The 24,320-nt window shown below is 35.0% G+C and overlaps 1 protein-coding gene across 3 annotated transcripts in view; it reads left to right on the top strand.

The window, feature by feature from the left end:
* The window catches only part of ARAP2 (ArfGAP with RhoGAP domain, ankyrin repeat and PH domain 2), a 177,640-nt gene that overhangs the window by 129,396 nt on the left and 23,924 nt on the right, over positions 1 to 24,320 (top strand). For all 3 annotated transcript variants that reach the window (XM_012770990.3, XM_012770987.3, XM_012770988.3), the window contains 4 exons: positions 39 to 113; positions 3,214 to 3,331; positions 9,506 to 9,634; positions 22,375 to 22,514. In XM_012770990.3, the coding sequence (XP_012626444.2) occupies positions 39 to 113; positions 3,214 to 3,331; positions 9,506 to 9,634; positions 22,375 to 22,514 (462 nt within the window). The remainder of the gene's footprint in view (positions 1 to 38; positions 114 to 3,213; positions 3,332 to 9,505; positions 9,635 to 22,374; positions 22,515 to 24,320) is intronic.

The following is a 24,320-nucleotide window of genomic DNA, read 5'->3' as shown; positions in this document are numbered from 1 at the left end:
TGCGTAAGTGTGCTGTTTTCACATCTGCCCTTTTCTAGGTTTCCCAGGCTGGAGATTTGTTAATTGAAGTATATGTAGAAAGAAAGGAACCTGACTGTAGTATTATAATTCGGGTGAGTCCTAATGGTGGTTATAAAGAGTACTATCGGAAATCATAAGTGTTAGCATTAATTTACATATTTTGAATTTTCCACTGTTTCTTATATTTATGTCAACTTTCCACTTCAAACTGATGACTGATGACAACATTGACTTTCCATACCAATACCTTTTGGGAGTTTTATATTTTAATCATTTGGAAACAGAATATCTTATGTGCTTTAGGTTACAATTAGGAGTTTCTATAGGTTCTGGAAAATAACCGTAACTCAAATACTTGCTCCTCCCTTTCCTACCTTCTTAACATTAGGCAAGTTACTGTATTTGTCGTGTCTGAGCCTCTATCTTCTCACCTGTAAAATGAGGAAAAATTACATTATTATATCATAGCATTGGCCTGAAGACTCAAAAAGATAATGCATGTAAAACTTAGCAAATTGCTCAGCATGTAAGTATTTAATAAATTACTATTATTACTAGTCCTATTATTATTATCAATGGTCTTCTGCTCTTGTTTCCTATACTTTAGCATTCAGTCTTCCAACTTACTTGAATTGAATATTGGTTAATGCTTTCCTTCCTTGAATATTGGGTAATATTTTTCTTCAGCACAAATGATCAGTGACAATATTGATCATTTATACTGAATTAAAAATAGATCCTTCTCATGCTACTATATTCAGTAATTAGTCTTTTAGGGATAGTAACTGATCTTTCAGGTTCTTGGTAAAACTACTTTCTCTAAATGAGAAATAGATATTCTGCTGTGTAACAGAAATTCTACTGTGGCTACTTACCTTTTTTAACACATTGACTGCCACACTAGAAAAAAAATTTTTTTTCCTTGGGGCCATGGTGTTTTATTACAAATATAGAATAAAAACTTTGAAAACAAAATGATCCTTTCTAATTTAATGAAACATTTGTTATTTTTTATTGTTTTCTGTGTGTGAGTTATATGCTAACTAACATCTAAAAATTCATGTTTTTAGAATTAAATTCTCAATATTAATTGTAACAATAAGAACATCAGCAAGTAAGATTGTTCACGAATCAACTGCAGGGTTTTGCCTCATGAGGCTCCAGGCTCAAAACTAGCGTGAGTTAAATACAACTCACATGGCGATTAATGTATCCAAGAATAAACAGAGTCACACATTTGATATATTGTAATTATTAAGTTATATATTTCTAATGATTATGTATTATGACTACATGGTACTAGCTGTCTTACTTGGAACAAGGAGCTGAAATACTATGATCATGGGCTTTGTTCTTATGAGGCATTTATCTTGCCACTCGTTGACCACTTCATATTTCTTACACTGAACGTGTGATATTGATCATAAAAGATGTGAAGGACTAGTGCAGATCAATCAGCACAAGTTTAAAGGTAATGCTAAAAGAGATATTCAAAGCACATGACTTAACTCTACACGTAAACTCTTCTGTAATACATTTTAACTCTCTTACAAAGCCATAATAGAAGTTATTGCAATTAAGCAAAATTCTAATATTATCTTAAGTGGATTTATATAAAAATCTGTCCAGTTTCACCTATAGTAACTGCAAAAGCTCTTAGAAAACATACAATGTGACAAAAATAATTACTGACATTTGTTTTAATATTAAGACTTTGCAAAACCCTTTAGTTACATTTATCTCAGCTAATCATTACTGCAACCCATGGAGATAGATGAAGCCGATGATATCTCAAGTTCATGGGACTGGAAACTGGGAATTGAGGCCAAAATACAAACCTATGTTGTCATAATCCAAACCTGATGTTCATTATACTGATGTGTATATTCCAGAGACTAATAATTTCCTAAATAGGGAGTAGTAGGTGTTTTAAAGAAGAGCTTTAGGTCTCTCTTGGGGCAAGGAGTAGAGTTTCCATCTTCCTACTTCAAACTGAGGCACTCCCTGCTGCCTAATTTACAAGTTTGGTTTCTCAGTAATTTAATATTTTGTAAGAAAAAGGCATACTATTTAAAAAAATTTAAATCCGTGTAGATCAATGGCATCATTGAAATGATTCCTCTACTGTTTCTGTTGCTTGAAGTTCTCCACTTTTCCCAGATGCTAAGTTTTTATCTCCTTTTTTCAGTTTATATTTCATTGAGCTTTTCTAAATAGAAAACAGTGGATTTCATTGTTTAATTAATATATTCTAAAACATGAAATTTCATGAAGTACAAAAAGTAGACTATGTGAATGACCTGTTGTGAAAACTATTTTTTTATTGTTGTTGTTATTTATATATATGCAATATGCTTATAAGCACTAATGGACAGGAAAAATGGAAACGAGCACATTCCTTTTCTAAGAAAATCTGTAATGGGGACATACTTTTACTGAAAACATGCAAATTGCAATTGCAGTATTCTGATGTTTGAAACATCTTCTATTTGTTTAACACTATAACTCTAAATACTAATTGAAGAAAGCCATCTTGTGTTTTGGCCAGCATGCACTTAAGATTGGCAAAAACAAAAACAAGAAGAAACAAATCAAAAATCCTGAAAGTCCTGAAGAGTTGGTGAACTTATGCTGTGTCCTCAGGCTTTGGGAGTCTTGTCGAGCTGGCCTCTAGGCTGGCACTGCAGACTCTGCTCTGTGCCCTGAAATTCTGGCCGCAGCATGCTTTGGTATCCCACCATCTGTCACTTGGCGTGGCAAGACGCACTACACACGACCAAAACCCCAGGGCCGTTTGGCATGACAGACAGCAGTGTATAATTTCGGGCCTCGGCTGAATCAACCAGGACACTGCACTTTTGATTATAGAACTGATGAGTGAAAAGTTTTACACTTGGAAGACTGTCGTGTGAAGGTCTTTCTGTGTGTGACTGGGTACGTTCTTCCCTTCTGAGTGGCCTTAACTGCTCACTAAGTGAGGGAAAAGAATTTCTCCTGATTATGTCTATATTGTAAATGTATTGCATGTTATGGAAAAGATCTGAACATGCTGTTTTCTCTAAGTACTTAGAGAAGCTAGTTTTAACCATATTTGTAAGAAACTTGGGATAGCATTAGATGGTGGTTGGGGAGTATTATTGCCCTATAGTATAAGTCTGCTTATCTTTTGAAGAAATATTGCTTCTTTAACAGATATCTCCTGTGATGGAAGCAGAAGAATTAACTAATGATGTATTAGCAATAAAAAATATCATTCCTACAAAAGGTGACTTTTGGGCCACATTTGAAGTCATTGAAAATGAAGAACTAGGTAAGTGATTTCCATGGTAGAGACTCTTAAATCCTTTATTATATAAAGAAATACTCTTTTTGTGACAAGTTATTACTAACATTTTATGTTTTCCTAAATATTAACATCTCTTTATGAATTCCCTTCTACCTTAGTGTATGTATTTTTTTTTTTTTTTTTTGAGACAGAGTCTCACTTTGTTGCACAGGCTAGAGTGAGTGCCGTGGCGTCAGCCTAGCTCACAGCAACCTCAAACTCCTGGGCTCAAGCAATCCTCCTGCCTCAGCCTCCCGAGTAGCTGGGACTACAGGCATGCGCCACCATGCCCAGCTAATTTTATATATATATATATATATATATTAGTTGGCCAATTAATTTCTTTCTATTTATAGTAGAGATGGGGTCTTGCTCTTGCTCAGGCTGGTTTCGAACTCCTGACCTCGAGCAATCCGCCCGCCTCGGCCTCCCAGAGTGCTAGGATTACAGGCTTGAGCTACCGCACCCAGCCTTAGTGTATGTATTGATAAATATTATCATCACTTGAAGTTGCCTTTCTATGCTTATACTCATCACAATAATTAGATTATTTTGTTGACTATAAAAATATAGTTCAAAGCATTAGGTATCTATGTTGCTACCTCAGGAAATAAGGCCTTTGTTTGTAAGGACAAGTAACTTGATTTGTAACCACCACCATTCATCTCCTTCCTGTATGCCACTTATTTAACAAGAAAAAAGAATGTTGATTTAAAAAATTATTTATTAATCTGAAAAATAATTTTAAGCCTAGAAGAAACTTCTTTTTTGGCTTTTTTCTTTTCTTTTCTCTTTAGTGGATCAAATATTTTGTTGCCTTTCATCCCAAAGACACTGAAAGATAAAGTGTGCTTTTAAAACACCTTGACTAGTCCAGTAGTCAAGTGCTGATTAAGCTGAATATTCTAATGACACCATTTAGTTTGAAAGACTTTTAGGAAAAAAAAAAATTAAGATACAGAATGTCTTTGTACCTTGACCATCTGTCTAGCTGATACCTACTAAGGTCTTGGGACCTTTTCAAGTATAGCTGCCAAACTGCCAAAAGGTAAATCTCGCCACCCACAAGCTCAAGATCAAAATTAAAATTCAATGTTGAAATACCCCATAGCATGTTATTAGGAGTGTTGCAGTCAGTGTTGAAATGAAATGAGATGGTCAAGTACTTTGTCTTTCATTATTCTGTCTGATGTTTGATTTTTTTTATTTCTTTATTTCTAATTATCCTGCACAACTTTTCAAAATGGGTCAAAATGTTATTTTCAATATATATTGCCAAGATCTAATGACTATGGTGCTTCGGTTTTGGTTCACAGAATCTCCCTGGAGTTGAGTTCAGTCCTCCCCATGCACAGAGATGCTCTGGGAAATGACTCCTGTGAAAGCCACTGTCAAGGCTGACAGATTCACTTCAGGGTTAAATTTACCTGTCCTTTCTGTAGCATTTACTATTAATGACCATTTCTTTTTTCTTTGATATTCTTCACTCTATTTTCAGTGCTGCCTGGATTATCTACTTTGTTCTCTGATTATTTTCTCTCTCTCTTACAGTTTCTTCTTTCTCTCTCTGTCTCCTAAATGTTGAATTTCCCCAGCACCAATCTACTTGGCCATCTTTTCTCATTTTACATGTTTTTTTTTTTTAAATAGATAATATCTTCCATTTTTTGTGCTTAACTGACATATATAAGCTGGTGTTTCCCAAATATACCTTTGTTCCTCCTCCATCTGGCCCACCCAGTTGCCTCCTTTAAAACCCAGACTAAGAGTTCCATTGCACTTTGTCTCATCTCTTTTTGTAGTACCTGTTACCTGGATTTGTGTTTTTCTGTCTTGAGGGAAGCTCCTTGGAAGAAAGGAGAGACTGCTTCCCCCCCCCCATATCTAATGTCTAGTACAGGACCTAGTACATAGTAGCCATACAGTTAAGATCTATTGAATAAGTGAAGCATAATTTTGTGTGACTCTGCTACACGGGTGGTTGAGTCTTTTGATTTTTCTTTTTTGTCTAATTTTGAGGATGGTAGACTAGGTGTCAGCCTTATCGTATTTGTGAATAAAAGTTAATTGGCAACATTATTGCCTTTTATTATCTTTGCAAATCACAAATTTGATTGTATTCCACCACTTAAAGCCCTTTCATTATTTCCTCATTGTCCATCCTTCAAGGTCTAATTCAAATGCCCCTTCCTTCACCATATTCAGGTGAGCATCATTCACACTGATCTCTTTGTGATCATTTGCCTCAAGATCTGTAATACTACATACTGTGTACGACTTGTAGAATAGTAATGTGTATTTACCTGGTTCTGTTCTAGACCATACTCTCTTAGGACATTTGCTATGTACTTTAGACTTTTATTACTGTATCTCTCACTCCGTCTAGCATATACATTGATGTGGAACATAACCCACAAAAGTCTTTTTAACTGAGGTGCAGCCCTCACCTCCGGTGTCCTGGATATGGCCCCTCAGATAAATGTGTCCAGATGTGAACAGCACATAGAAAGTGATCCCTGCTTGTAGATTAGGAACCACTAGAAGATCTCAAGACTGTGGTTAGTGCTTGGAAAGCTAATGGTTTCCTGTATGCTTCTATTTCTATTGTTTTCTAAAAAAAGTCACAGAAAAATACTGAAACCGTGGATTTTGGGGTGGGCATTTTCTCCCTATCACACTTGTCCCCTCAAGGGTTGAGTAAATTAAAACATATCCCTGAGTCATGGCATTGGGGTCTGTGTCTTTGGTCACTGGTCCTCCTGAGAGAAGCAACAGATGAGTGAGAATGGGAAGGAATTATGTACAGCTACAAATGAGATTGCATTACCTATGGAAACATTGTTTTGAAACTTCATCTTAGAAATCAAAGGATGCTTACCTCTGAAGTGACTTGATTATCAACTTGCATGTGGTAGTTAGTACATCACAAATTATTAGTTCTTCCAGCTCTTCTGATTGACACATAAAGTCCTGTTACCTTCTTTTTATGTGGATGGGACAGAGAAAGGCTTGCCCAGCTCTAAGTTTGGCACTAAGAATTTAATTATTGGGGAAGTGACAATTGTCTCTGAAAATCTTGTATTATTGCTGTCAGAAGTTTAGGGATGATGGCTGTTATTTCAGGTGGAAAATGGATAGCTCTGTATTTAACAAGGGGTGCCAGGGTTGTTCTGTGAACAAGATTTAAAGCAGTCAATAACATTTTGTTTTACACAGCTAATGATTCACCTCTATAACCTATTCTTCTCAAATAACTACACTGAAGTTTTAGCAATTTTTATTCTATACATAGTATGCAAAAGAGTTAATTTCTAGTAATGCCCTAATGCCAGATAACTTACATAACATATAATCTATCCTGACAGATGGTTGTAAATGTAACTGTAAATAAAAATTTATTTGTAGGGATTTATGTTCCAATAATGTGTGATGACTCAGTTTTTCCTGCTGCTTATTTCTTTCTTAAGGTGAATATTAATGCCATTTTATAGTTGTAGCATTTGACAGTCTAAATATTTACCTCTTCATCTCATTTTTTAAGCTCTATTCTTTATCTAGGAACTTGGATCTGCAGGATTTTCACTCCCCTGAAGTATTTCATACTATGATGCCAGTATGATAGCATATTTGACTAAGTTTTTGCAACCAAAATTAATTATATGCCCATATATATGCCTCTATTTCTGTTTTGATTTCAGTATGACTAAGAACACTTTAGAGCTATCACTGTAGTAATAATGTCTATTGTAATAGTATGTAATGCTGACCCTCTTTAATAGAAATGTCTGACATTTCACAGTCTCATTAGCAATTTAGTCTTGTAAAATGGAGAGTTTTTATTTCAATCCAGATACTGGATTCTATTTAAGAATATTATTCTCACTTCTAAGCCAACTCTAGTATCATCGCTTTCCTTACACATAGGATGTTGAAACTATCTTAATGTTATTTCCTTACCATCTTTTCACTAATGATGGGAAATTGATGGGGAACAGAGAAGGAGCAAGTCTGAACTGACATTAGTTTTCACTTTGCTTATGTTACCTTGTTCAGTCCTCAAAAAAATCTTTGCAAGTTGGCACTATTTTATCCACATTACATTACTTTAAAGTCAAATAGATTTGGACTTCAAATCTCTGTTCCTCACCTTAACTAGCTATGTAACTTTAGGCAAGTGGCTAAATTTCTGTGATCCTTAAGTTCCCTTACATGTAAAAATGAATACTGTAGTTTCTATTGAAGAATATTATTACAAGAATTAAAAGTGATAACTGATTTAAAGTAGCCAGTATATTTAATGTCTGATGCTTAGGTGTTATTCTATAAATGGCAACTAGTAATGAGATCAGTAGTGTCTCTGAGCTTGCAAGAAGTAGAATCAAGTATCATTTAAAACTGAATGTAAAGGGAATGCTTATTCTATAATTAGTTTTAAGTACATATAATTTCAATTTTAAGACAACCAGTTTGTGGGTTAATTAACAATTGAATTACAACATTAACAGATTATGAGCAATTATGATCTTTGCCCACTCTTAGAAAATTATTTGAAGAAAAGCAATGTTAAGATAGCACAACAGATTTTATCTGGTTTTAGAAAGAGTTATATTTTGTCTGCTGCTCTGTGAATATTTTCTGTGAATTTATGGATCACCAAAGAAATTAATAAGATATTTCATTCCTAAAATATTTATTTAACATTTATTATATACTCAGTACTGTGCTATGTGCAGGGGGCTATATAATTGTAAAAAAGATGTAGATTATTGATTTCAAGATGTGTAGCCTAGTGGCTCTTTCTTTGTGTGTGCCATTAGTATGACTAGGCTAGCTCCAATAAGCACAGGCTGCATTTCAGTTTTATTGGATAGGAAGCAAAAATCTGGTGATTATGCTGGAAGTGGAAGACTTCTTTCCTTCTTTTGTAGACATTGGATTATTGATGACTTCTGGAGTGATGTGGCCATTGCAGGGGAGATCAGTTTTAGAGAGGATGTGATATGTTTGATCTTTTAATTTTGTTACCAATTACAGTACCGTGGTTTATATACGAGTATGATGCTATTGAGATGCTCTTTCTTGTCAGTAGCATCACTACTTTAACCAAAACAAAAAAAACTCCAGTGCTGTGTGCTTTACCTTAAGGAGGGTATGAAAGAGGTGAGTTGACTTGTGTATCGCTACGGTCCTAGGACAGCAGTATCGACATCTGTGTGTCAGGGCTTCCAGTTATGCTATTTTTAGTGAAAAGGTTTAAATATCTTTTTTCCCCAGCATATGCTTCTGTTATTACATTTTATTAACTACTTGGTATATTTTGATCAGTAGAAAACTTTTCTATGAAGTTTTGAATCTATTTATAAAACTTTTGTTTTTTTTTTAATTCTAAGAATATGTGTTACCTTTAAAAATGTGGTTGCTTAAGACAAAATGTATGTGGGAGAGTATTCTTTGAGGAAAGGCTGCCATTTAACTTCTTGCTTGTTGGCCTGTTATGTCAATAGTTAATGTATAACATTGCCACATAATGTTTTTGATTGGTATTTCCACTAATAGTTATATTTGGATTACTCTGTACTCTTTTGTAATTATTTTCATATGTTCTCTATAGAAGTTATATTTTATAATTTCGTCTTGATTATGAGAATATCAGCTATAAGTTGCTTACTGGTACTGATACTAATACGAAAGTATAAGATTCTGATCATATTAGGATAAACAAAGAATTTATGCTTATTAGTAATGGACAAGATTAACTTTGCTAGTCCCTTTACAATTATTTAATTGCATTTGCACATAGGCAAATCAGAATGTTATCTAAATTAAAAAGAAGATACAGTAAGATGCTCATACATTGTACAAAGGGTAGGATTGTGAGACTTTATATAAAGGAAACATTTCTTTTTAATAGATGAATAGCAAACAGGTATTCCTGCATGTATTCATTTATATAGTAAATATATAGTAAATTTTCTTATGTGCTTAATGATGTTCTAGATGTTAGTATATCTTGCATGTAGTCCTAATGCTATTGTTGTATAAAATATGATTATGTATATTGTTGCATACAGATCTTTTCAAAAGGATTTTAAAATTTTATTATTACAAAAATTTTTAATACGCTTCTTTTCCCTTTGATTTGGGTTTTATTTTCCACAGAGCGACCTCTTCACTACACAGAAAATGTGCTGGAGCAGGTGCTTCGGTGGAGTTCATTAGCTGAACCTGGCTCTGCTTATCTGGTGGTGAAGAAATTCTTAACCATGGACACAATTAAACACTACAGCGGTAGGTGCCATTACTTTACATTGCAACTACGATTGAAATTCAAGTGGTTAAAGGATAACTATTATGGCACGAGTGGTATTTGAAAATGTGAAAAATGAGCAGCTAAATACAAAATCTACTGACATAGAATGGAGAGAAGAAAGAAAATATGCATAGGAGGAAATTTTCCTAGTGTGTAGCACTATTGGTGATAGTTGGCTAATTTAATAGTACCACATTAAAGTTTTTTAAATAGTACCACATTACCATATTTTTAAGAGTTGTTTGCTATGCTTATGCTTGTGTGTTTTCCTAAATTTTAGATTGATGATGAGTCTTCTCTGTGAATTATATTTGAAAGCTTTCTGGGCATTCAAGAAGTACAAATTATGCAGGCTCTTGAGATTGAGTGCTTGCTGTAAATTTACTTTTTCCATGGTGATACTGGAAAACAAATATATATAAAATAAAATAGTTCCAAGGATACTTCCCATCCACCTGGAAGAAGCCAGTGCACACACATGGTTAAATAAGAAGTTAACTATACCAGTGAACCATGTAAGATAATTTCTAAACCTGTATAAGATATCAGAAAATTTTTTATTTTGAAAATTTTATTCTACTGTTGAAACTTTCATTCAACGGGCAGATCAGAAAAAAAAAAAATTCAGCCAGGACTATATACAAACTAACCTTAAAAGCTAAGGAGTCAAGTTTTGTAAGATAAAATGTACCACTAATTTTATGATTAATATTAATAATAACCATTACTATCTATTAATTACATATAAGACAAACTGTATATTCACCAAAGCTCATTTTTTAACTTCCCTATAAGTTATATTGTCTTTGAATTTTAAAAATGAGGAAAAGAAAAGCTCAGAGAGGCTTAGTAACTTGTCACAGATTATACAGTTGCTATATACTAGATTTGAGAATGGATTGGTTTTACTCATAATTCTAATAATGGAAAAAACGTAGAGAGGTTGGTACAGCCCTTCAGTGCTATAAACCTGCTTGGCTTGATTGCTGGCTCTCTAGCTAATAGTTATAGGTCAATAAGCTCATAATTGGACCAAAATTAATCTGATAAATTTATGATTTCATAACACTATTCTTTATATCTTATAATTGCCTGAACATATTTTTACAAAAGGCTGGCAGTGTAAAAACTTCTGTCATTCTGTTTTTGCAGAGCATCTAAATAAACAAAATGTATATTTTTCTTCTTCTTGTAGAAATTTAGTCTTTCAGAGACCTTTATCTTATTCAAATTTCTTCACTACTCCTACGTATGATTTTGACCACATCCTCTCCATGTCTTCTTAAGGATTGCAATACGAATTCTCTCTAGTTGTATGAATATGCATATATCGATGTCATAGATTAGTGGTTCTCACGTAAGAATGATTTTGCCCTCTAAGGGACATGTGACAACATCTGGAGGCATTTCTGATTGTACAACTTGGTGGTGGGGTAGGGAGGTGGAGCTTCTGGTATTTAGTGGGTACAGAACAGGGGTGCTGCTACACATACTAAAATACACAGAACAGTGAAGGAATATCTGGCTCAAAATGTCAGTGGTGCTGATGTTGAAAAACCCTGATTTGGATAATCTATAAAAATCTGTTCTAGCTTTTTAATTCTATTATTCTTTTATTATCTTTCTGGTGAGAGCTTTCTTTTTTTCTCCTAATATTCCTCTGAAATGTCTGCAATTGTCCACATTGCAAAATGTTTGCAACCTACATCTAGACTTAATACTTTTGCTGTTATTTGAATGAACAATGAGATCCTACAAGGCCATAATATATAGGAAGGTTTTATATGGGGAGGTGGGGAGTTATCCAAAACAAGTACACCATTAAATGCTGTTGATCTTTGCGGGGGAAAAGCCCTGGCAAGGTACAGATTGAGCCGATTTATCATAGTCATATCTGAGTAAAATCTTCGTTGTGTAAGGGCAAGAAGAAAAGGTATAATGAAAAACCATACATTGGCTCTGTCCACAAACTGGTAGGAAAATTGGGTGTTATGATGTTTCACACAGTCCATTCATTGCATCCTTTCGATGAGAATATAAGTGAGTCCTTTTTTCGTAAAAACATCAAGCCTCTGTGAAGTCCAGAAAAGCATTTTGCGTAAGAGCTGGAGTAAGCTTGAATAAGCAAAGGAAAAAAAGCTACAGACTTGAAGTGATATTTTCAGAGATTTGGATGTAACATTCTGTAGAGCAGGCATCCTCAAACTACAGCCTGCGGGCCAAATGCGGGTGTTTTTGCCCATTTGGTTTTTTACTTCAAAATAAGATATGTGTAGTGTGCATAGGAATTTGTTCATAGTTTTTTTTAAACTATAGTCTGGCCTTCCAATGGTCTGAGGGACAGTGAACTGGCCCCCTGTTTAAAAAGTTTGAGAACCCCTGCTATAGAGTAAGACATCAGCAAACTTTTTTGTTACTCTCTTACTTCCTTCACTTCTCTAAAGGGATGAGAGTCATAAAGCACATCTGTGTCCCTAAACCAGGTGTCCTCAAACTACGGCCCACGGGCCACATGCGGGCAGCCTAGCACATTTATCCAGCCTTCGGGGTATTTTTGCCACCGCTGCCTGTCCTGCTTAGCAGCCAACTCGTCCCATCCCGGGCCCACAGTGCACACTCCCCAATGGTCTGAGGGACAGTGAACTGGACCCCTGTTTAAAAAGTTTGAGGACCCCTGCCCTAAACTATCCCTACTTCATTTTACCAAGTGATACGTATGTTGTTATTGTACTATATGTAGTTCTTTCTATCAGGAAACTAAGCCTCATGAAAAAGAAATTAACAAACAAACAAAATACAAGTGTTAGGAGAAAATCATCAGCACATACATTAATTGGATCATTTCATATTGTAGTTACATATTTCTGTTTTTTTTTTTTTTTTCTTTTTTTTTTTTGAGACAGAGTCTCACTTTGTTGCCCAGGCTAGAGTGAGTGCCGTGGCGTCAGCCTAGCTCACAGCAACCTCAATCTCCTGGGCTCAAGCAATCCTACTGCCTCAGCCTCCCGAGTAGCTGGGACTACAGGCATGCGCCACCATGCCCGGCTAATTTTTTCTATATATATTAGTTGGCCAATTAGTTTCTTTCTATTTATAGTAGAGACGGGGTCTCGCTCTTGCTCAGGCTGGTTTTGAACTCCTGACCTCGAGCAATCCGCCCGCCTCGGCCTCCCAGAGAGCTAGGATTACAGGCGTGAGCCACCGCGCCCGGCCTAGTTACATATTTCTGATCAAAAACTATGAAATAAATGCTCTTGTAGCCCACAAAATTTTTATGATTTATATTCAGATTGTAAAGCAAAATAATGTATTTCATTATGGTTGGTTCTCTGTTTGTTTGAATTTACGATTGTTCTTTTAAGGAGTCTATGGTCTGTTTTTATTAGTCAGTTTTTTAAGTCATGATTTTTTCCAGTAGTTGCGTCTTATAGCAACCTGGAGCTTATTACTATGTCTTATAGGGTATATTTTGTGATATATTTTGGATAGGTTAGACATTCAATCCACTTTGTCCCTGTCTTGGCAAATATCTCCTAAATCAATCACAGTGACTACCTATTCCAGAATTATTGCTCCATTTATCACATCTACTACACCTCAAAATTGGAATCTAAAAGGAAAATAAGGAAAGTAAATCAAATGTAATTTCTCTGTCAATTTGTTAACAGAAAAACTGAAACCATTTCAGAAACATTCACCTGCTCTACAAAGCAAAATGGAACAATGTTAAAGGTTTATTTTTTCTTTCTTAAGAATGTCTTATTCCAATGTAGAGCAAAATAGAAATCAGAGTTTGAAAATAAGAGCAGTTGGTGGCAACTACGTTTTCTCTTAGTAATAAATAGCTGATGTGTTAACATTGTATTAAAACATAAAGTTGTCTACCTTTACAGCCTGCCTCCCATATTTATACCTGGCTGCTGCAAATTTACTCACTATCTCTGTCCCTATCCCTATATCTATATCTGCACACAAATGTATGTGTATATATAATATACGTATGACCTGCATTTCATAATTTTGTGAGTTCTTCTGATTTATGGAGCAAATTATAAACATATACTTTTGCTTGACATGTTTTTACCATTTTCTTACTAAAGCAAGAATTTTATCATGTAAGTATTTGCTGTAATTTAGGGGTTTTAATTTCCTCAACTTTCTATCTGAGAGTTAAAATGTAAATTTAAAATGTAGATTTCATAAGTAGGAATATATTTTAGAATCACCCTGCACTTAATTTCTGCTTATTCATTTAAGGTAATGAAGTAGCATACTTTACTTTTATAGAAGTGTATGGGAGGAAGTGAGTTTTCTGTTGCCTCTGCTTAAAAATTATTTCTGTGTTTTTCAAAAGAATTTTATTTCTTAGAAACATTTTGTGCCATTGCCATTATTGTAATGAGGAGTTAACTAACTTGAAAAGAAAGATAATAGCCCTCAAAATTTTTTTCTACTCCATGGATTATGACTGAGACATCGAGATAGGGAGATTAAACTTCATTTAAATTGCTATTTAGCTATTTGCTGTAGCTTCTATAATTAGACAGTCTTATTTCTTTTATATTGGTTTAAGTTTTAGTATCTCTGTCACAAGTAAACTATACATTTATAGCTTCTATAAAGCTACAGAATAGTTTTATGTTGCTGAAGTTTTATTTTAAACACTAAAGACTTTTTAAAATTACCCCAATATGATACGTAAGAATCAAGTCTTAATGATCTACGTGAGGAAGAAATACTTTAAGGATGTAACTCAAATGCACATCCCTATGGGTTTCTAAATTTAGGTAGTTGTATATGACAGATGCTTTGGAATTATATTTGCATTATAATAGAATAATTTAAATATAACTGCTTCCAGCAATTCAGACCTGGAAAGGTGACCATTGGCTATCAAGGGGCTAAAGAACATTTTTTAAAAATAGCCAAAATAATACAAGGCCATAAATCTTAGTCTAGCTGAGTCTAGTAGAATAATTTATATTTTACTCCCCGTCAAGTCTTCTTAAAGACAAAGATATGTATGGGATGCAAGGTAAGACCCAGCTCACTTCAAGTGGAAGGATTTTTGATGATAGTCCTTGATATTTACTATTAGTATTAATGTCTTGAGTTTTTCTGAAAGTATAATTCTTTAGTGAAAAACTATTGGGAAGTTTTTATTAGCTCTCTGTTTCATGCAGGAATCTACTATGACAAATTTAAGGGATTCTTAAACATTGTCTTTACCCACAGAAAACAGAAACTCTAAATATATGAAAGGTATTTAAATATGACTAAAAGCACAACATAAAATAATTGACTACCCCAGGCCAGGATGTTTATGGAAAACTTTCAAGCACAGAAGAGCAATTTAACTAGATGATTATAGACATTCTTCTAACACTGAATGTCTCTTATTCAAGGAAATATCATTCCTTGTTTAGTTTTTCTTGTTCATGCTACCCTTCTCTAACAAAACTATATGTTATTTTGTTACTCACTAAAAGTATGTTAAGTAAACTTAAAAAACACATACATATTTGTAACTAAGCAAGTGCTGACTAAATTGCAGAGGGTTGCCTGCTCACTTTTGTCTGGACACTTAGGGAATGCTTTCCAGAGAGACAGCGTTAGCTCTGGACTGTGAAAGCTGTATGTACTAATAGTTCCCAGTTTCTTAGTTTGGATGCCTCCTAAGATACTAAGTTAGGGAGAATAGAAGAGTTTGCGGGTTAGTAGAAGAAACATAGGGATAGCGTCACTGCATTCAGTTTTGGATGTGTTAGGTTTTAGGTGTCTGAATGTGTTCGAGGATATATGTCTAGAAGGGAATACAGTACTTATAGCTGTGGAGCTCATTGTTTGGAAAGTGGTTTTAGCCTTGGCAGATTACAAGATCATGTAACTTTAGTGCTTGAGCATGAATATCAAAGAGCTGAACACAACACCAACAATAAGGAATGGATGTAGCAAAAGAGGCCCTGTAAAGAAACAGTCCAAGAACGCCAGGGGGAGGTCAATGTCATGGAAATCATCAGAGGAGTAAGTTTAAGAAAAAGGGTGTTTAACAGTATACAGTCATTCATGAGGTCAAGAAAGGCACCAGGCGTGTATTGTTATGTGGTTGATGATAGCCGTAGTGATCATGATAATCATGACCATTACTTAGAAGTGTCCCAGGATAGAAGACTAAATTCTGTTAGATATTAAGAGATCTGAATTCTAATCCTAGATAGTTGCTTTCTAACCTTGTGACATCATCATTGTGAGCCACAGTTCACATTTATAAATGAGATAATATGACCTCTACTCCCTACTTTGTGAATCACATAAAAGAAAATATACAAACACTTTGAAAACTCTGAAGTGTATCTATTAAGAGTTTGCTGTAAACTATACCTTAGAGCAGTGGTTCTCAACCTTTTTGGCACCAGGGACCATTTTCATGGAAGACAGTTTTTCTCCAGACCAGGGAATGGGAGATGGTTTTGGGATGATTCAAGCACGTTGCACTTACCGCGCAGTCAGTCCTCCCTGCTGATGATAATCTGTGTACGCAGCGCTCCCCAGCGCCGGCATCACCGCTCAGCTCCACCTCAGGTCATCAGACATTAGCGTCTCATAAGGAGCCGCAACCGAGACGCCCCACATGCGCAGAGTACAGCAGGGTTTGCACTCCTGTGAGAATCTAATGCCACCCCTGATCTGGCAGGAGGCGGAGCTTATGCCGTGTTGTGAGTGATGGGAACGATTATAAGTTGGAGATGAAGCTTTGCCCGCTGGCCGGCTGCTCACCTCCTGCTTTGTGGCCGGTTCCTAACAGGCCACGGACTGTGTCGGGGTTGGAGGCTGCAGTCTTAAGAGTATGCTGAAAATTATATCTTAGTTTCATATAAAAAACATGTCACCCGTTTTACTAAATTATATTTTAGAAATAGTTTATTATAATTCAATGTAATAATAAAAACATAATGGAAACATAGTTTTCTGCTTTTTGCAATTTGCAGCATTGTCAATAAAATGGCAGAAAATCTCTGGTGCTTTTTAGTCAGTCTGTTCTAGTAGTAACTACTTGCAGATAATCTAATTGTAGAATGATATCAATAGGCTACTGCTCTACTAACCAATGCTTCTTCAGTATACTCTTCCTTCAGTACCCATAGGGGATTGGTTCCAGGACTCACAACCTCTCTGCAGATACCAAAATTGCAGATGCTCCATTGTTTTATATCAAGTGTATCAAGTAGCATAATATTTGTATATAACTTACACACCTGCTCTCTAGCTTTGAACTTTAAATCCTCTCTAGATTATTTATGATACCTAATACAATGTAAATGCTATGTAAATAGTTGTTATACTACATCGGTTTTTTATTTGTATTTTTTACTTTTTTTTCTGAATATTGTCAATCCATAGTTGGTTAAATCAGCAGCTTCAGAACCCACAGATACAGATAGCCAACTGTACAAATAAAATAAAGGAAAATAGATTATGTGGGGAGAGAGGGGACCATACTTGGCTTATCCTAAGAAACACCACTTAGAGTATCATAATGTTTCTATATTTGTTAGCCTTAATTGTTATTATCTACTACAGAGTTAAGGAAGAAAGTTTTTACTGTGTTCTCAAAATAAATCTTCAATTGTTACTAAGAAAAAAAAAGAAGGAAAGAAATAGTTAACTTTCAAACAGCTATGTCCAGTTTGTTCTCTATTCAACGGTAGAAGAAAATTTTACTAAAATGCATTTTGAGTGAATACCATTTAATAAGTGAAATATATCAGTAATTCTGTCTCCACCAGATTATAATAAATACATGTATACATTCACCTCTGAACAGAACAGTATATGCATAATTTTGAATTTGGAAGAACTTCTTAGATATTAGCTTTCAAATATTGCCGAATGACTTGGTCTTAGCATATTTTTCAAGGGCGTGTCTGTCATGGGAGCTGCCCATTTGTGTCCTTCAGCACTTAGATGAGGAAGAGTAGAACTTGGAACAAGGAATTTTTTTAGATAATGTGCAAGACTGAGGAAATAGTCTATGCCAGCAAGAGAAGAAGAGACAAATATATAGACTATGAAAAAAATAGATTCATTTGCCGTGTATTCCCTTGACGTCAACCAGATCACATGTAAGAAATAACAGTAGTTCATAGTTGCTGTGCATTTGCTGTGTGCCAGTTGCTGGCTACATGCTTTACATGCACCATTTCATTTATTTGTGCGAATAATCTTCGTAGTTGTTTGCTAGTACCTACTAGACCTCCTACAAATGGAGAAACTGGGGCATGGAGACATTACATGAGTCTTTCAAGGTGACCTGCTGGGAAGTAGAGGAGCAGACATTACAGTCAAGAGCTCTCCAAATCCAGCTCTTACATTCTGTCCTAAACCCCTTACCATGCTGAAATCAAGGATCAATCAAAAATTAGTGTTTTAGACTCTAAAAAACTCAGTGTATAAATCATCAGACTTTTGGAAAGTACTTCTTTCTGTATTGTTTACTACAGACTCTGCAGTACAGAGAAAGTGATGTGTGCCCTCCATTAATTAAATAAGAACTTACATTCTGCTAGCCTTGTGCCAGGTAGTCTTCTAAGCACTCTATATACCAAGTCTACTGTGTACTGTGTGTATTCCTGTCTTGCAAATGAGTAAACTGAGGTTTAGAGACGACTGCCTGAGATCTGGTAGAGAATGTGGTTATCACTCAAGCCCAGGCAGTCTAGCTCTGTAGTGTGCTCAGTCATTGTGCTGTGTCAGCTCTTACAGGTGTTGGAGAGGGAAGACCAAAGCACACATTGCTGTAAACAGCAAATATGAAATGATTATGTGTTAAACAGTGAAATTATAAAGCAAACATAACTTTTCATGCATTCAAGAGCAACATTATATCTCAGAGTTTAGAAGCATGAATGAAAAATATGGACTTGAGTAGTTCGAAAAATCTTCATGGATGAGTTGAGTCCAGAAGTGGGTATAGAATTTGTGTCAAGGCGACTGGAAATTCTCTCCAGTTCATTCAAGGAATCAACTGAGTCATATCATAGAGATAAAAATTGCTTTTCCAAACAGTCTATTATAGTCTATTGAATTTTAAACATTAAACATTAATTTACTAATTTATAAAGATAGATGAGAGGGATCTACTTAATTTCACATTTTAAAAATCAAGGAGGAGGAGTTCAGGCTTTTAATATTATGGGAGTAAGGCTTTAATTAGTAAAAAGGTAGAGCTTTGGACAAGGCTTTTTAAAATGTGAAAACAGCATTTTTATAACAAGAATCTTGAATTGTATGTTGGAATTAATAGAAAGGCAAGACATAGAGTTACAGAATTCTGTAATCCAGGTATTAGGTAGAAAAGGCAGGGGGTAGTATGATGGCAATGGGAATGCAGTAGGATTGAATCCCCAAGAGAAATGCCAAAAGAACAGTGACCCAAATGCTAGCTGACTATAAATGGAGGGAGAGTATATATTTTAGAAATATATATTTTAGAAATATCATTCCTAGATGATGTTTCTCTCTTTCTCCAATTCCCCTCACCTCCAATCTCTTCCACATGTCAATTTTCTTTTATTGGGATTAGAGGCCACTATTTAGGAGTTACCATTTTTGTATAAGAACTTGAGGTTTTCAAATGGCTTAGAAAAACTTTCTTGAGGGGAAAAGTTCAGGTATCAGTTTGTTTTCCTGGTTACACAATGTTCCTATTCTGTTTGAATAAGTTTGCCATTCTGCCATTCTGTTCTGTTTCACACATGCAATTCTAAGAGCTTTTCTAAATTAATAACAACTTGACAGCTCAATATAAATAGGAATAGCAGTTTGTTTTCTTAACCATGGTGTTAATTCTAAAGACTCTTTAATAAACTCCAACCTAACCTTCCTCATCTTAGCAATCACCAAGAATGGGGGAGGATTTTATGATTGAGTAGAGGTAACAGTGTGCTGGAATTTGATTGAAATGAAAGACAAAAAGGTAGTAAATGAAATATTATCTATTAAAATGCATCCTAGGATCTATCTCTGGGGAAACTTGGTGCTTTGGGGAGTGGATTAAATCTTCAGATCTATTACATGTAAAAAAAAATTAGATGGTTTCCCAAGGTTTTTATTTAATGACTTCATTAATTATGTTTAATAACTGGTTTCTTCTTCAATTAAAAGCGGATACATATATTATGTCCTTTCTTGATTTCTTTTTTTTTAAATTCTTATTACAAAGAAGTTTTTATACTTAATAACATATAACATCATGGCCAGGATTTCTATTATGTATTATATTATGTATAAAGTCAGTCTTTATGATTAAATCAGACAGAGCCAATGGATGTAGAATGACTGTATAGCAAAGGTATGGCAAGAAAGATTGCTTGTCTGGCATTAGAAATATTAGTGCTCTGAAGTCAGTAAAATTTGGCATCTAGAAAAATCAGTGTGTTTAGAAAGAATCAGAAGATTGCAAAATTCTGGAGAATAGAGTAGCCCAAAGCATAGAACAGAGACAGGAGTTCTGACCAAACCTCAATGATTATTAAACAAGAATCCTACCACAGACATGTGAATACCAGGAATTTGAACTCTGCTCAAAAGGGACATGGAGAACATGGAAATTTCATATTGACGAACTAGAGTTGAACCCACATCCGACACGGTCCGGACAGCAGGTGTGGTGGATACAGCTGGCATGAACTTTGTCCCGAACAGTATTCCTTTGGAGCAAGGGAGCCGTCCGCCCAGGATGAGGTCAAGAGAGTGAAAAATATGAGTCACGTACTCCAAAGTTGGGGGATGAATCAGCACCTGGCCAGTTTGGAAGAATGAATTACTGGAAGCCATTCAAATTATTTATTTATTTGTTTATTATTTATTTGATTTTGTTACATACAGAGTCACACACAGTAATCCCCAAGGCATGTAGCTTTATTTTGGCCTTTAATTAGTATCTTTCTGCTAATTTTAACATTTTGAGAGCAGATAGAAATTTAGTTGTGAGAGCTTTTAGAAAGTCTTTGAAATCTTAATATTTATGATACAGCTTCATAGTTCAAAGTTCTTTTTGTTCTTCCATCATCCTTAACACACATTCCTCTCATTCCTTTCCTTAATAATGTGTGCTCCCAGATAACCGATATACTAAAATACATGCAATGATTATTAAAATTAATTTTTTAAACAATATTTTTCCCTAAGACTGTTTTCTCTTTGACCTATGAGTGGTTTACTGGACATAATGTTTGTTTATTATTGGTGAAATTTGAAAGTTTTATTAATTTGAACAGGAATTTAAATGAAAAAGGAACTTATCAGAAGGGATGGAGTTTGTCTAACTTAAGCTGTATACAAAATCTGTGAATTCCAACTTGATTAAAACTTGTTTAATGCTTTTAAAAATACTTTCCCTATTTCTAAACCAACAAGGCATTACAAATGCCTTTCTCCACATTCCTCTTCTAAATTATCTGAATCACCACATCCATCCAATACTTTCCAAATTGCTTACGATGCTTCTCATTTAACTATAAAATATCCTTTAAAATATTTCTCCATGGGATTTAATATTAAGACATTGTACCGAAGATAAATTTTAGCAATATGTTTTTCAGTAATTGTTTAAGAGTTACATAGTACCTAAACAGAACCTATTAATATGACAGTGTGATTTTAAAAATGCTGTCTCACTGGGTCCAGTGGCGCATGCCTGCAATCCTAGCACTCTGAGGTCTCTCCATCCATATTACTTTCCACAGAGGTTGTACTAGTTTGCAGTCCCACCAGCAGTGTAGGAGTGTTCCTGTCTCTCCGTATCCACGCCAACATTTATTGTTTTGGGACTTTTTGATAAAGACCATTCCTACTGGAGATAAGTGATATCTCATTGTGGTTTTGATTTGTATTTCCCTGATGATTAGAGATATTGAACATTTTTTTCATGTTTGTTGGCCATTATTCTGTCTTCTTTTGGAAAGTTTCTGTTCATGTCCTTTGCCCACATTTTAATGGGGTTGTTTGATTTTTTTCTTGCTGGTTTTCCTGAATTCTATATAGATTCTAGTTATCAGCCCTTTATCGATGAGTAGCATGAAAATATTTTCTCCCATTCCGTGGGTTGTCTGTTTGCTCTTGTGATAGTTTCCTTGGCTGTGCAGAAACTTTTTAATTTGATCAGGTCCCATTTATTTATGGACTCCTGAGTCAGAATTCCTGAAGATGTGTCCCTTTTTATCTGTATATTTGCATTGTTTATACCAGTGCTATTCAGAATAAATATAATGTAACCACATATGTAATTTTATATTACCTGGTAGCCACATTTTAAAAATAAGTATACAGAAACAGGTGAGGTTACTTGTATATTTTCTTTACCCTCACACATCCAAAATTATATCATTTCAACATGTAATAAGGATTTTAAAATTGTGATATTTTACCTTTGTTTCCTCATACAGAATTTCAAAGTGTGATATGTGTTTTATGTTTATATCATCTTCCACTTCAGACTAGCTACATTTCATGTGTTCGCTAGCCTGTGGCTAACTGAACAGCACCAATTGCCCTGTAAAGAGCAACACCCTGACACACTGAGCTCCCAGAAGTTCACCTTAGACTCTTAGCAGTAGCAGAAAACAAGTTAAAACTGAAAGAATACTGGGGTTTTATATTGTATTCCAAATTAAGTAAAAATGTGCCCAACTCACAAAAGTGGCGCTTTACTTTACAGAGAGGAGTGCACTGGAAAGTATCAAAGAAGGAGTCTTGAAAATCAAAGAAGAACCGTCTAAAATACTGTCTGGAAATAAGTTTCAAGACCGGTATTTTGTTTTACGAGATGGATGTCTCTTTCTTTACAAGGACATGAAGGTATAGTATTTGAACATGTTTATATTTTTATTTGTGTGGCTATGAACATTCTCATTGTATACCACTCTCAGCCATCTCTCTTGAAAGTCACAGCTTGTAGAACATGAAATACATAGTAAACTGATAATTTCTTTCAGCCTCTGGGACATGACATTCATGCATTCAGTGACACAGTGAAGATCTTCGTATGGCTTTTCTAGGCATCTCATATTTTTTAGGACAGAGAGTGACTTAAACCCTCAAGAAAAGTCTAATATGTGTTACCTAAACTAGCATATAAATTAGCATCTCAGTCAATAAAATTAAGAGAGAATGTGCCATTCCCTAAGATAAAAGAGACTTGAGGTTAGCTAATGGAAATTAATAAAAGGTGGAGTAAAATGCCATACCTAAAGTTAAAATAATTCTTATAATATCTTTCTTATACAGTAGAATGAATTAACTCATGCAATATCATATTTATTAAGGGAATCTTATTGTAGTCCCAATAAATTAATCACTAAAAAGCTTTTATTAAATAATTGTGGGATGGGGAAGAGCACTATAGGTAAAAAGGGAGTAGATAAATGATGTAAGTATAAAAATACTGAACTTAACATCAGAAAATCTCATCTATGTTAAGCAGTGTGTTGGATGAATAAATAAATTAACCTCTTAACCTCAATTTTTGAATCTATAATGGGATGATGATAGTATAAGTTTTAATGCTTAAATAATAATATATGTAACGGTTCTTTTTAACCAGTGAAACATTTTATAGATATGTACAGTGATAATGCCCATGATTAGAAGAATGTTACAATCATACAATAAAATACTACTCAACAACAAAAAATAAATGAATATTAATGTATATAGGAGTATTGGTGAATCTTTAATACCTTTGAAACAAAAGCTTGACACAAAATAGAAAAATATTCATAAGAAGCCTATGAATAGGCAAAACCATTCTATAGTGATAGAAGAAAGTGTTTGCTTAGGTTAGGGAGGAAGGTTGCTACAGAAAAGGGTCAGTGGGGCACTTTCTGGAAAGAAATGCTTTTATCTTATTTTGGGTAGTGGTCACATGGGGACATACAGCAATATCTACTTTGAGATTCAGGCAGCACCAAGGCAATTATTTTCAACGTAGAATGGTAGTCAGCAAGACTCGGAGAATACTTTTTTATGTTGAAATATGAAATTCACTTCAGTAAACATTGTTTGCATACTTTGAGTGGTGCTTCTCTATGTTCTGTTGTGGAGATGTGCAAAGACCAGACTATAACATCTGTTAATATGTTATAAAGAAAGAATTGTTAGACAACTTTCTAAAGCTGCTGCAGGCCAGGCGCGGTGGCTCACGCCTGTAATCCTAGCACTCTGGGAGGCCGAGGGAGGCGAATTGCTGAAGATTAGGAGTTCAAAACCAGCCTGAGCGAAAGTGAGACCCCGTCTCTACTATAAATAGAAAGAAACTAATTGGCCAATTAATATATATAGAAAAAATTAGCCGGGCATGGTGGCGCATGCCTGTAGTCCCAGCTACCTGGGAGGCTGAGGCGGGAGGATTGCTTGAGCCCAGGAGTCTGAGGTTGCTGTGAGCTAGGCTGACGCCACGGCACTCACTCTAGCCTGGGCAACAAAGCAAGACTCTGTCTCAAAAAAAATAAAATAAAATAAAATAAAGCTGCAGCATATGTGTGTGTGTGGGGGGGGGGGAATTCTGTTCAGCTCTCCACATGCTTTAAGCCCTTCCCCGGCATATTCCTCCAGCTGAGAAGTCTCCCTGGGGACATAAGTAAGTCATAGTAGCATTCCTTCTTT

This window comes from Microcebus murinus, chromosome 3 (genome assembly GCF_040939455.1).
Source record: "Microcebus murinus isolate Inina chromosome 3, M.murinus_Inina_mat1.0, whole genome shotgun sequence".
Classification (NCBI taxonomy): Eukaryota; Metazoa; Chordata; class Mammalia; order Primates; family Cheirogaleidae; genus Microcebus; species Microcebus murinus.
The sequence above is the reverse complement of the archived record's forward strand: the minus strand, read 5'-3'. Positions and strand labels throughout refer to the sequence as shown.